This window comes from Podarcis erhardii, assembly GCF_964252035.2.
Source record: "Podarcis erhardii genome assembly, chromosome: 7".
NCBI classification, from domain to species: Eukaryota; Metazoa; Chordata; class Lepidosauria; order Squamata; family Lacertidae; genus Podarcis; species Podarcis erhardii.
In genome coordinates this window covers 54,416,015-54,428,814 of record NC_138511.1, presented here as the reverse complement: position 1 = coordinate 54,428,814, position 12,800 = coordinate 54,416,015, and the positions used below count along the sequence as shown (strand labels likewise).

At 49.1% G+C, this 12,800-nt stretch overlaps 1 protein-coding gene across 2 annotated transcripts in view; it reads left to right on the top strand.

The window, feature by feature from the left end:
- The first annotated feature begins 932 nt into the window (after positions 1-932).
- FHOD1 (formin homology 2 domain containing 1) overlaps positions 933-12,800 on the top strand; it is a 32,986-nt gene continuing 21,118 nt past the window's right edge. Inside the window, exons 1-3 of one of the 2 annotated variants that reach the window (XM_081872362.1) lie at positions 933-1,195; positions 9,917-10,023; positions 10,393-10,457. In XM_081872362.1, the coding sequence (XP_081728488.1) occupies positions 995-1,195; positions 9,917-10,023; positions 10,393-10,457 (373 nt within the window). In that variant the 5' untranslated portion in view covers positions 933-994. The remainder of the gene's footprint in view (positions 1,196-9,916; positions 10,024-10,392; positions 10,458-12,800) is intronic. The other variant, XM_081872363.1, reaches the window with a different exon arrangement.

Below are 12,800 nucleotides of genomic sequence, written 5' to 3'. Positions count from 1 at the left end.
AGCCTAATCATGTCTATTCAGAAAAAAACCGTACTGAATTCAACTGCACTTACACAATATAAATATATACCCGTTTAATCATATTTCAATAAAAAGCAAGCAGGCGGCCAACCCAAAAGATCTGCAGGCCAGCTCTTATCTTCACTTACAAACTGAAAAAGGAAATTACTCTTGGGTCTTAAAGCAGATGGAAAGCATGCTGAAAGTAAAAATGTAAAGTTCTGAGCTAAAAAAATCTATTCTGAAAGAAAAGTTCCTCTTCATTCCTATAAAATCTGCCTAAAATGAATGCTGGCCTGTCTTAGCTAAGGGCGCTCTGCCTCCTGGTGGCAGCGCCTGAGCCCGGGGGTGCGGAGAAGGCGGTCGGGGGGCGAGACACCCACCCTCCCCAAGGAAGGAGGGGAGGAGATGGCCACGGCGGGAGTGAGGGTCAAAAACCGTTCTGCCCCGGGCATGCAAAACCAGGCTGGGTTGAAAGGGCGTCCGGTGCGAGGAAGCTACCCCTGCGAGGCAGAGGCAAATCGAAAGGGTGCCTCACCAAAAAGCCCCAGCCCACGCGGACCGAGGGACCGATCGGAGGTCGGTCCGTCGTTCGTTCCCTTCCGCTACGGAAACTTCGCTGCCGGCGTCGCCGGGGTTGCCCCTTCTGGCTGGAGCGCGCGCACGTGGAGCAGGCAGCGAATGGCTCCGCCCACCACGCCAACGGCGACCAATCAGGCTTCGGCACGCCCCCCTCCCTAGGCCCAAAGAGCTCGGGGCTCTGTGGGCGCAGATAGACTTCCGGCTCTCAGTGGTCAGCAGGAGTGGCCCGCAGAGGCCTCTCCCGGTGTGTGTTGGTGTATTGTGTGTGGCCAGTAGAGGCCGGCAGCGGCTGGTGGGCGGGGCTAGTAGCTCCTCCCTCTGCTGTGTCCCGACTCCGCCCCTCGCCCCTCCCGCAATTCGCCTCAGACTCTCTTGCCGGGACTGAGGCGAGGCGAGCCTGGGTGCCGCGGCCATGGGCGAGCCTCCCGCTCCTTCCGCCTCGCCGCCTCCGGGCTCGGTGCTGTGCCGGCTGCAGTACCTGGAGGACGGGGACCCCTTCTCGTGCGCCGCCTTCCCGGAGCCGCGCCGCCCGCCCGCCCAGCCCGTCGCCGAGGCGCTGCCGCTCGCCGCCCAGCTGCCCGCCTTCCACCGCCTTCTCGACGCCCCGCTCCCGGTGAGAGAGAGAGAGATGTGCGCGGCCTCTGAGCGCGTGCAGAGCGCTGGAAGGCGAAACCGCAGTCGTCGCCTTTGTAAGATGCAACGGGGCAGGAGACGGTAGAAGCCTCTGGCTGTGCTCCCCTCAGAAGTTCACGGGGCCAGCTGCTCCCTGGATGGGGCTGGCTGGCGCCGCCGCCCGTGGCTACTAGTCCCGGCGGCTCTTGGTGCGGGGGGAGGACAGCGCTGTCCGCAGCTGGGGAGGTTGCCGCTTCCTGGAGCCCCACGATGGTCATGTGCTTGGTTCCTATCAGGGCAGGATGCTGGGGTGGGGGTAGGAGAGAGGGGTGATCCAGCCTCTGGGAAGCAGCATCTGAAGGTCTCCCTGGAGGAGAGAAGAGCCACCAAGGGAGGCCTGGCTTTTTCTCCCTTTTTGCACTCTTGCCATGCTCAAGGGGGATTGGGGCTGGCACAGCTTCCCACAGTAAGGTTAGGGTGCCCAAAGCTCATCATTCACTTATGGGGGGTGGGTTTGCCTTCTTCTGCCTTCCTCTCTTGCCTTTAGGTTTTTGGTTTCTGCTCTGTAAATTTCTTATTCCTTTTAAAACCGCCAGCCTTGCACGTGGTCTTACTATAAGAAGGCAGCATACAAATCAGTGATGATGCATTTCTGGACAGAGTCCCCATCTGCTTTGCCTGGCAATACAACATGGATAAATTTCTTCTAAAAAGTTGGGTGGTTCCCAGCTTAGAATTTTTGTGTGCAAAATTATGGCTATAGAAGGTCCGCTTGCCTAACTTGAGCTGGTCTTGTGGTGTATTAGAATGCAGTCCAGGTACGTTTTACCTGCATTGCGCAATTTTCAGTCTAACATGACATTTTTCTGCAGTTCAGAGATAACAAGAGACAAAAAGCAGTGACAGAGTTAAAATGATATATAAATTTTTGGCAGCCACAGGCATGAAATAGATAAGCACTCAAAACACATGCAATAAATGAATATTGTCCAGTTTATATCTTGACATCATAGCTGAGAATGTATGCACTGACAAGATATTGATGGACCTGTAGCGTTTGCTGTGCCAGTATGACTCAAACCATATATTTAGGCCAGAGCAGATATTTTGATCACCATAGATTGGTGTTCAGTCATGCTGTTTGGTCAGCCTTGCAGAGGTATCCTAGGAACAGCTATTGGCTGCCTCAGTGGTATAGTCCCTGTGTTGTGTCTTGTAGCCTGGGCCAGCAGAGGTGGAGGATGTGTGTTTGGGTTGCGTTTCATCTTCTGGCCTCTAAATAAGCTGAACTCCCTGCAATTAGATGTTGGTCTTGATTTGTTGTTTCATTTGCTGCTTTATTTTTGGCATGAAGCAGCTGAATATCTCATGTCAATAGTCATGGGGTATTTTTTTGTTGGCGACTAAAGGGGGTTGGGAACAAACATGCAAAGCCGTTCCAACTAAGTGTGCTTGGGTTTTAAACATGTGCTCTAGAGCCAGGCTGTGTGCACAAACAACAGCTCTTATTATAGTCTAGTTATTGCAGATATTGCAGGAATTGAGGGCTAAGTGAGACTTAACCCTCAATGCATCTTTGCATTTAACACAGACTCCCCACCCCCCACCCCTCTGCCGCTGCCACCGCCCTAAAGAAGGCAAAGAGCATCAACTGGGGATTCATCAATTGGGATTGCTGCTACGGTCTTGATGGAGGAATGTAACCCCTTTCTCTCCTGCTATAGTTTTGGGGGAAATACCTACTGTGAAGATGATGTTGATGCAAATAGAGGATTTCCTCCCAATGCAAAATACTTGCTTCAGAAGAGGTTTTCTCAGGAGTGCCTTATTTCTCCCTCCACTCTTCACCTACAAACTTATGAAGTGTTCTCCTTACTCCTGCTATCCATCTTCCAATTCAGCTCTTGCCTTCTTCCTCTGGCTTCTAAACCTGGAAGTGCTCTTGCAAAAATCTGTTGATCTCTCACTACAAAAGTCACTATTTGGTCCTTGTTTGGTGCCTTTGCTACAGGGGGGTCACTCTCTCCTGCTTGATTCCCTTTATGCGAATGGAGTGTCACAGCTCCCATCATCCCTGATCATTGGCTGCTGGGAGTTGAAGTACAACAGCAGCATCTGGAGGGCCACAGGTCACAAACACACCCTACTTTATGCCCGTCAGCCAGTCTATGATTCTGATTTCATCTGGTTTTTTGCCTGTCTAAGTGTTCTTTCAGTATTTACCTAGGTGGAGTATCTTCCTTTGTTTTCTTTCTCTTTGTTGAGGGGCCTGCCTGGGGATCTCTTGTTGTTTTCTGCTCTTTTCTCCACACGCTAAATGACCACTTTCCCATAGCTTTCAGGGCCACCTGTACACAGAGGCTGAAGCTTAGCTTTCTCTCTCCCCTTCACTCCCATTTCTGCATCACCCAGCTGATATTTCTGTTCAGATCCTTCGTTGTCTCAAGCGCCACTGCCTCCCAGACTGAACTTTTCATATTTCCTCTTTAGCTCTCCTTTTCTTACTGTATTTGTTGACGATGTTACCATGTATCAGGAAATACATGTGCCTGCAGAGTCTCTGGTGCTCTCCCTGCTGAAATTGGGCTTGGAAGGAAGCTTCCTATTGTAGGCAATGGAACAGGCGGGCAGTGTGTGCTTGGTGCCAATGGCAGAGTCCGTGGTTTGCGAATGGGGGCCTGGAAAGCTTGGTTAATTCCCCCCCCCCCATGTACACTGTTGAACAGGCTTGCAGGCCTTGGTTTGAATGCCCTCTATGTTCCCTGTATTCACTCTGTAGCTGAGCCATCTTGTTTTCTTATTTCCAACTTTACAGAAATCCTCCCTCTGTTTCCTTGAGAAAGGTAGTGACAAAGGTGATTGGTGTGGGCTGCAGAGTGTTGGGTAGACATGAGAGGTGTGAGCTGAGAGACTGAAAAGGATGCTGGGTATGTCTCTAAAGATAAGTTTGCTACATGGTAGATGGGTGAGTAGTGGGAAGTGCAAGAGCTCATTGAAAGACCTGGTGGAACATGCCTGAATTAAAGGTACCAGCCTCAGGCTAAGCGGTTGCTCTCCACCCCCCACCTACTTTTAGAGTGTGAAAATCACTTTAACTAGTGAGTAGCGTTAGTCATATCCTCACATAATTCACTTTTTTGTTTAGTTCTTACAAGGGAAATCAGTTCCTGAAATTCTTGTTCCAGACTGACCTTTGGAGTACAAAACATGCTTTCTGAAGATGACCCACACTCTGACTCCTGGAATGAGTCTTGTCTGTCCGCATTTAATCCTAAAAGCATTTGCAGAGCCTGTCACGTGTGCCCTAGTAGGGGCGTAGCCTTATTGGAGATGTTGGGCTGATGTAAAGGGGCCTCATTTTGAGGGCATTCCTGATGAAGCAGCAAAGGTGCTGCCCCTTGAGGGTGGACTGAGTGCTGGTTTTAGTAGCAGAGAAGCAATGGTGTTGCTGGAAACTTCTCTCCTGTATGCTGAGCAGACGGGATAATCATGCACAGCAAAGACCAGCTTCTGTGTCCAAAATTAGTCCAGTGACAGTCAGATTTTCCTTTGGAGTTTGTTTCAGCTATTTCATCTGGGAATATTAAAAATAAACGTTCTCCCAAATATACTCAGGGCCATCAAGAACTTCTTGTCCTCTGTCTTGGGAGGGCTATTCCTGACTCCCAACTTTGTGTACTGCTTTTGACAAGAGGGCTAATTTCTTGGCCATCTTGTTTTCAGTTGTCCCCCACTACCATTGCCTGCCACAGGTAATGATGAGCCAACCTTCCCCAACCTCTTGCTCTCCAGATGTTTGGGGCTGATGAGAGTTATAGGTGGGTGCCAGCTTGTGGGAGGCTGCTATAAGATTTGTGCTACGTCAGCAAACTTGAGCAGATAAATTCACCCCACCCCCAGGAACTCTATTTTGGAAGATTCTGAAAGTTGCCATGTTGACAATAGCCTTGATCTCATGCCTGACTTGCATATCCCAGGTGAGGCTCAGAACTCTGAGGGGCTGGAAAGCAGAGCAGCCAAGGGAGAAATCCATATGTCTTGCAGGAGCAGAAAAACTGGAGGAGTTCTAGAGCTGAGCAAGTGGCACTTCTGAGCAGTACTACACTAGACTCTCCTTCACAGAAGTTTTTAAAGCAGAGGTTGGATGCCCATCTGTCATTGATGCTTTAGTTGAGATTCCTAGGTTGGACTAGATGACCCTTAGGGTCCCTTCCAACTTATGATTCTATGACTAGGCTCTGTGACTAGTGCTTGTTGCTGAGCATCCCTTCCTAACCACAGCCTCTGACTTTCAAGACTTGGGTGAGGCCCACAGCTGCCACACTTCAAAAAGAAGTGCGGGCTGGCCCTTTCGGAAAACAGAGAGAGCAAGCTTCAGCACACGGTGACAGAGTCCTGTGTTTTGATGAGAAGCAGGGCTTAGCCTCAGTTTCCAGGCCAAAAGGAGAGTTGATCAGCTTGCCTGCCAGAGCAGTCGTGGGTGCCTGTTCGTCATTATGTTCCTTGTTTTCTGAGCACTGTTGGCATGAAAGGTTGGCTCTGCTTGTGACACCCCTCATTAATCATCAGGGGCTGTTCTCTTTCGGGCACAAGTGCAAAGTAAATAGTGTGGTCCTGGTACATTTGTCTCCTTCGTTTCTGCAGAATTTGAGCCTAAACAATCTGGTCACATGGTGCAGAGTGGAAGGTGCAGGGGGAAGGAATGGGATAAGAAAGGTGGGCATCTAGACTGACTTCTCTGATGTGAGGCTCGGTTTTGGGGGACAGTAGCCATGAGAAGAGATGTTATGAGTTCTGGAAGCTCTGACAGCCTAGACAGGTCCAGCTTGTGATCCTTTCTCAGATGATGGCTACGTTGCTGGACAAATACGAGAGCTAGGAACTTTTTACTTCTGGTCTCCTCCTCCTGAGATGAGTAGAATCCCAAATTCTCCACTAGACATCTTCTAATTCCAAAGTGGGAAGTTCTCAGTAGCCAGGATCCCCATCAGGGATTAATTTCTCTCTTGCCTCCTTATAGCCTATGGAGGAATGGATCTTACAGCAGTTTTTAAATGGTGACTGCAAGAAGCTGTCTGATCCAGAAGCAGACCATTGGGGGTCTATCTGTCTCAGTATTGTACACACCAGTGGTTCCAGTTAAGTACTGCAGACCCTCTCTTTTTCAGAAGCCAAGCTATGAATCCCCTACTTTTGAAAATGTTGATATCTGTATAGAAGTTTTTGTTATGCGAATGGACCCCCTGAAGTCCAAAGACCACCAATTGGGAACCACTGGTCTACCCAGTGTTAGAAATTAGCCAGCCACATTTTGCAACTGGCATGGCTCCAATTGCAACCACATGGAGATCTCTAGATGCCAGGTTGGCGACTGAGGAATGCAAAAATGCCAGAGGAGGAGGAACTGAAATATTTTCCTTGAAGCTTGAATTGGTTTTATTTGATGTTTTAATGTGATGTAAACCACTCTGAGATCTTTTTCTTTAAAGTATAAAGCAGTATAGAAATGAAATTAATAATAATAATACCTCACTGCAAAAAAGCCCCTAGTCATTCCATTGTGGTGACTGCAACCTAGGTTTCAGGTGCTGCTTGGCACTTAGATTATATATCTGAGTCTCTAACAGTGGACTCTACACTAACTGTCAGCAGTTCTTATGCATTCAGGCAGGGAATCTTTCCTACTCTCCTTGGAGATGCAACTCAGGATCTTTTGTATGCAAAGCAGATGCCCTACCACTGAGCCTAAAGATGAAAGCTTTGGCAACTTCCTGGGCAAAAGAGGTGGTCCTTCTGCTTTAGGGGAGGCTGGCAGCACACGCCATGTGCTCATGTTAAGAATAGATTTATATCCTGTCTTTGAGAAAATTGATCATGAGATACAAGTTAAACATATAACAACATATAGAACGTTCCAGCAAAAGGCAGAAAATCAGTACAATATAGTCATAGGTAAAGCTCGTGGAGACAACCATTAATAAAACAAGCCGCTATCCCATGTCCACTAAAACACAGCCAAGCTCAACAGTTGAAAAGTCTTCTCCACTTAGCCTTCCTTCAAGAAAGATCCTGCAAGAATAATGAAGTTTTAAGATCTCATTAGAAAGCCCGTAGTGCCGCTGTTTGATGGAGCCCAGTTGGCCATGAATCTCATTGGAGAGCGACCACTGCCGCATCCCTGCCAATTCCACCTTTCCTTGGGGTGGGCAAAGAAGGGCCTCTGTTGCTGACCCCCAAGTGCAGCCAGGTATGTGCAGGTATGGGTGGTCATCCGCGTATTGATGCCACTTCAGTCCAAGCCTCTGGGTCACTCCCCCCCCTCCCGCAGCAGGTTCATGTAGATGTTGCATAGAGACACTTGTGGCACTGATCCTTGAGTGAAGGGGTCATGTTTGGATACAGGCCAGCCCGCTGCCTTTTTGAATAGCCCTGCAACATGCCTTTCTGCCTTCCCAGGCCCATTGTCCTTCACTGAAGCTGTCCAGAACGTGGACAGGCAGGACTGGAATGGCCTGAATCAGTCTTGGAACTGAGAATACTGTGCCCTCTTTGAGGTTGAGCAGGATTCCTGCCAAAGCTCATCATAGGAGGGAGGGGCAGCAGCAGCAGCAGCAGCTGAGACCTTAAAGGCCTGGGACTTGGCCAGCCTTTCTTCTTCACAAGGCTTGTTAACTCTACATTGCCTGCCCTTGGAGAGCAACCAAAGAGTTGATGGTGAGGAGGGGATTTGCATCACAGCCCTTTTCCCAAGAGGAGCTGTTTCCTGCATCAGTACCTGCTGTGCCTTCCCCTGGGAGAGGAGCATCTCCCTGCCTGTCCTGGCTGAGCAGCAGGTGAGAGGGGCAGCCTAATCCCGCTCTGGATTGCACAGCTCTCCTTGCATGAATGTGTCAATCCAAGTTTGGCTAGTTTGCCAGCCCTTCCTTCAGAGTGCTGGATGTGGGGCTTCCTACCCCAGTTCTGATCAATCCAAAGCCTACTATTTGGAAACAGAGCTGTATCTCTAGCTTATTTTTGTTTTTGCCTAAAGGCAATATTCCCCTCAGATCAGGCATTTCCCTTGTGATGGCTTTTGGGAATAGCTGGGAGCTTCCCGTTGTGGTGATGAGGTCTGACTCAGCATGGGGTGAGTCAGCTGCAAGTCTTGCAAAGGGAGGGAGGGGTGTGGCGGCAGATCTCAATCTTCCCTGTCTCTGAGATGAAGTTGGTTGCATCTCTCTGGGCTTTCTTGTTAGCATCAGTCTTGTCTCTGGAGACAGTGGAGGAGTCTGCCTTTGGGAGTGAAGTCAAACTGTTGGGAGGAGGGGAGAAACCCCACAGCCCTTGGCTTTGGTGCAGCCTGCCTGTCTCTGCAGTACTGGGGTAGCAACATTTTCCCCTTCCCAAACCTTACACCTCACTTCCCGTTTTTCAGCATATCTGGCATACTTGGGTCACCTGGGGAAGCTATTTCTCCCAAGAACCATCCTCACAATCTTGCTTTGCTCTGCTCTTCAGGCTGATCTCTGTGTCTTTCCTCTGCTACTTCTAAAGCAGAAATAGCCCCTACCATGTCACTTTTCTTTCCTGTCCCTCTTTCTGAACACCTGAGCTGTCCATTCAGTTGGTGCAGGCAGGGGGCCAAACCACCTTGGCATCTCCTCTAACCTCATCACATTGACCGCAAAGAGTTTCTGGAAATGAGAGATCCTAGTAGTGTACAGGCATGCTGCCTGTAGATTGACACAAAGCTACCACTGGAAATGGAATCTTTTATGCAGTTTCAACATATGCTACTCAGTTCCTCAAGCCAGAGGATTCTCCGTGTGACTTACAACACAATTAAAATCCACTTAAGCAGTAAAACCAGTAAACAGAAAGTGGAATAGAGACACCCAACTCCTTTCTGCAGTCACTCTTTGGGCAGTTCCCTCTTTTGCTGGTCATTTTCAGACATTGCCTCCATCTTCTGCTGGGGTTTTTATCCACTGAGTGGTCTTCGCATTTCAAGAATTCTGAGTTGCAGCTCACCCTTCCTGAGTTCTTTGCTCATCCCAAGGCTTCTGTTGCTCGTCCACGGAGGAAAGCAAGCTGCTGGAGGCTGTAGCACTGAGCCGGAGGGCAGAGCTTCTATCTACTTTGGGGTCCTCCTTCCTGGGGCCTACACCACTGACGTAGAGCCTAGGGCTTTATTTCATAATGGCTTTGGTTCTGCATGCTTTAGAACAGGAGTGGCCCATGGTCGGCATCCAGCCCACCACCGTAGCTGTACCTGTGGTGATTCACCCACCTTCAGAGCAGAGGGACGGGTAGCACAAGGGTGGAAGAGGAAGCTGCGGGTGGGTTTCTAATCAGCTTAACCTTGCATGCCACCTTTTCTGGTAGCAAGTATTCGTACTTGAGGGTATGTCTGGAGCCAGGGAGGGTTCTGCGCTAACCACCCCCAAATCATGGGAAGTTGGCTATCACTTCCTTGTGTCTTTTGAGTTGCCAGGGGAGAGTCTGAATTAGTCCTTCTGTTAAACTTAAAAGGCTTGGGGAAGGAGCACAGGGTTCCTGTCAGGATGGCCTGTTCCCTGTGCTAGCCAGCCTGCTTGGCTCACCTGCCCACTGCTCACCTGGCTTTGGCTACTCAGGACTGTTTCCTCACTTTTGGTTTGCATTCTTTGGAGCCCTGTAGATTCCCTAAGTGAGAAGGCAGGCAGACTCTCTCTCTAATATTGGATGTGCTTGTGTTTTGCAGCTGGAGGACTGCACCTTGCAAGTCTTGCCTTCTGGGCACTACCTGGACCTGGAGCTTTCCCTGCTGGAGCAGAAAGATGAGCTGGAAGGGTTCTATGAAGAAATCAGGTGAAAATATCTCTCTGCTGCAGGGTATATTTACTCTTTCCCAACACTTTCCAAAGGTTTCTGGCTTCACAGATTGCCATTTAACCATAACACCTGATGCAATCTTGTCAAGCAGATCCCGAAATATGGTTGTTAGTAGATGTCCACACTTGTGAAGTTGGCATGGTTAGGTGGTCAGTGCCCCAAGTTCCTCTTGGCTCCCTACTGAGCCAGTGGCATCTTCTCTCTTTAGCTGTTTGGTGAGCAAATGTGTTGAAGAGGAGGGGGAGGAGGTTCCCAGTGGCTGGCTGGCAAGTGTTCTTGGGAAGCAGGCTGGGGCTCAGGGAGCCTGTGCTGATCTAGGTCCTGTTTCCTTTCCTGTCATTGCAGCAAAGGGAGACGGCCCATCCTGCTTCTCCGCACACAGCTCTCTGTCCGAGTCCAGGCCATCCTGGGTGAGTCTCAACTCTGTTATTGCTTGGAACTCTTTAGCTCTTGCTGGCCACGGATTCTGAAAGCACTTGTTGGGATTGGCCTTCCAAGGCATGACCACGGGAGGGCTAACACAAGGTCAGCTGCTGCTGCTGCTGCTGCCGCCGCCTAACTCTAAACTTGGCTTCTTCTAGTGCTATGCGGGGGAGAAAATACCTTGATGTGGGTTATCTGGAATTTTTTCCTGTGCAAATTAGGGTAACTTGCCCTGGAAAACTTTCTGCTGCCCTCAAGAGTGATCCAATCCAGTAGGTTTACTTTTATTTTTACTTAGTAAGCAAAGCTAAAAGTGCTGGAACAGCCAAGTTTGCCCAATTATTTCTACTCCCTCTAGGGTACAAAAGATTGACAAGTCAAGCTTATTATCTCTTCCTATTTTAATTTGAGTGTGTAACAACCAAGAAACTCTTCCAAACTGAGGTTTTACCCAGATTACCAGTGCCAGTTTGCAAGCCTGAAATAGGGCTCTTGGGACACCTTACTTTGCAGCACAGTTAGAGCCTGTGGCCTTTCCTATGGGTCAGGGTGATGGCAGTTGTTGTTCAACATTGTCCAGAGGGCCAAAGATTCCCCATTCCTACTTAGCAGCCTTAAGGTACCTTTGTCCAACTGAAGGAATCAACTGTTCACAACTCATACGGAGGGGGAGGGAAGCTTTGCTTCTCAGCTGAGCCAGCAGACGGCTGCCTCTTCCCTCTGCCTCCTGCCTGCAATTGTTCTGCATGCTACTCTGCTGTTGCTTCAGTCCTGGCTGCTGTTTCCTTATGATTCAGCACATGCACTCCTGGGCTTCCCTTGGTTTGCATCCAGTCTTGTCAGAGCTGATAAATGTTGCAAGTATTTCCGGAGCCTGTGTGGGCGGCTGCTGGGCCTCTCCCTCTGCACTCAAAATAGACTCCATGTACTGGACAGCAGGACTGCCCCAAGGGCATGTGGGAGCAGAGCCCTGGAGAGCCAGAGGTTTATCTGGGAGGTGCAGTTGGGTGGCCACAGCGAGGGAGGAAGTGCTGAAGCACCGGCTTCTTCCCTGTGGCTTTTCTCATTATCCCAGTGTGGCCAGAAGAAGTCAAGCATCAGAAGAGGAGGAAAGGGCTTGAGTGGTGATGCTTAACTAAGTCAGTGGAGAGGGTTCCTTCCTGCTTAATCTTTCATATAGCAAGGGATTCTAGGAACCTGGCAATTGTTAGAGCAGTAGCTAGTTAGTATTTTCTGACTAGGATGGTTGCAGTCCCAACACACGGATGATAATGGTGGTTTTAAGGAGTTAGCAGAAGATGCTGAATCTACACTGAAGAGACCATGAAGGCAACAAGGGTTCGGCTTAGTAAACAGCCCTGCTCTTTGCGTTCCCAGGGCTCTGTTGCTGCCTGCTTGGGAAATATGTACCCTTAAAGAGCGTCATTTGAAGGGGCCACAACCATGGAATGTAGCTTGGAAGTCAGGCAAATAATGGAGTGTGAGAAAAGAGAAAAGTCCTTGGCCCGGCAGGAATCATAAAAAAACACATGGCTTCTGTTGCTTTTCCTGCCATAGTTTTGCAAATTAAAGTTATACAGTCACAACCCTACTTGGGTTCTTGCTTCACTCATGAAACATTCTGGGAAAGGTTTGGCAGACGCAATCCTGAAGTGGAGCCAAAGTTCACAGGCTGCTCTTTGACCTTGTTGTTCCTGGCAGGCTAGTGTCCGAGGGGGGAATGTGCTTGCTGTTGTGGTGGACCAATGCACTCCATTATCTGAATGCTCCTCCACAGATATTTCTATGTACTGTTTCTGTGGGGTCACTTGCCTCTTTGTTATCCAACCCTTGCTTTCTTTCTCTGTTAGAGGGTCTCTCTACATAGGGTCAGAAAGCTGCAGAGAAGTGTCCAGTGCCAGGCCTTTTCCCTGGGGGGAGTGGGTTCTGTTTGCGTGGTTGCGTTCTTCTGCAGTAGGACTGTAGGTGCTGATTGATACCCCTGATGGTATTTTTACTTAGGCAGAAAGAATCCAATCAGTCTCACATAACTCTGCCCAGGAAGATTGTCTCTAGTACAATATTTTCTGCCCCACATTTTCTTGAAACCTACAGGGAGGGGGACTCCACAGCCAGCTAGACAAATGTTTTCCATTGGTGAGAAAAGAAGTGATTCCCGGCTTTTAATTAAAATCTGTGTGCTTTATCGCACTGGTCAAATAACATGTTCTGATACGGTACGTCACCATTATCACTATGTACCATGCTAGCTCTCAAACTTGACTTGCTGAATGTTGGAAGATTCAGGACAGACATAATTAAGTATTTCTTCACATGGTGTGTGATTAAAT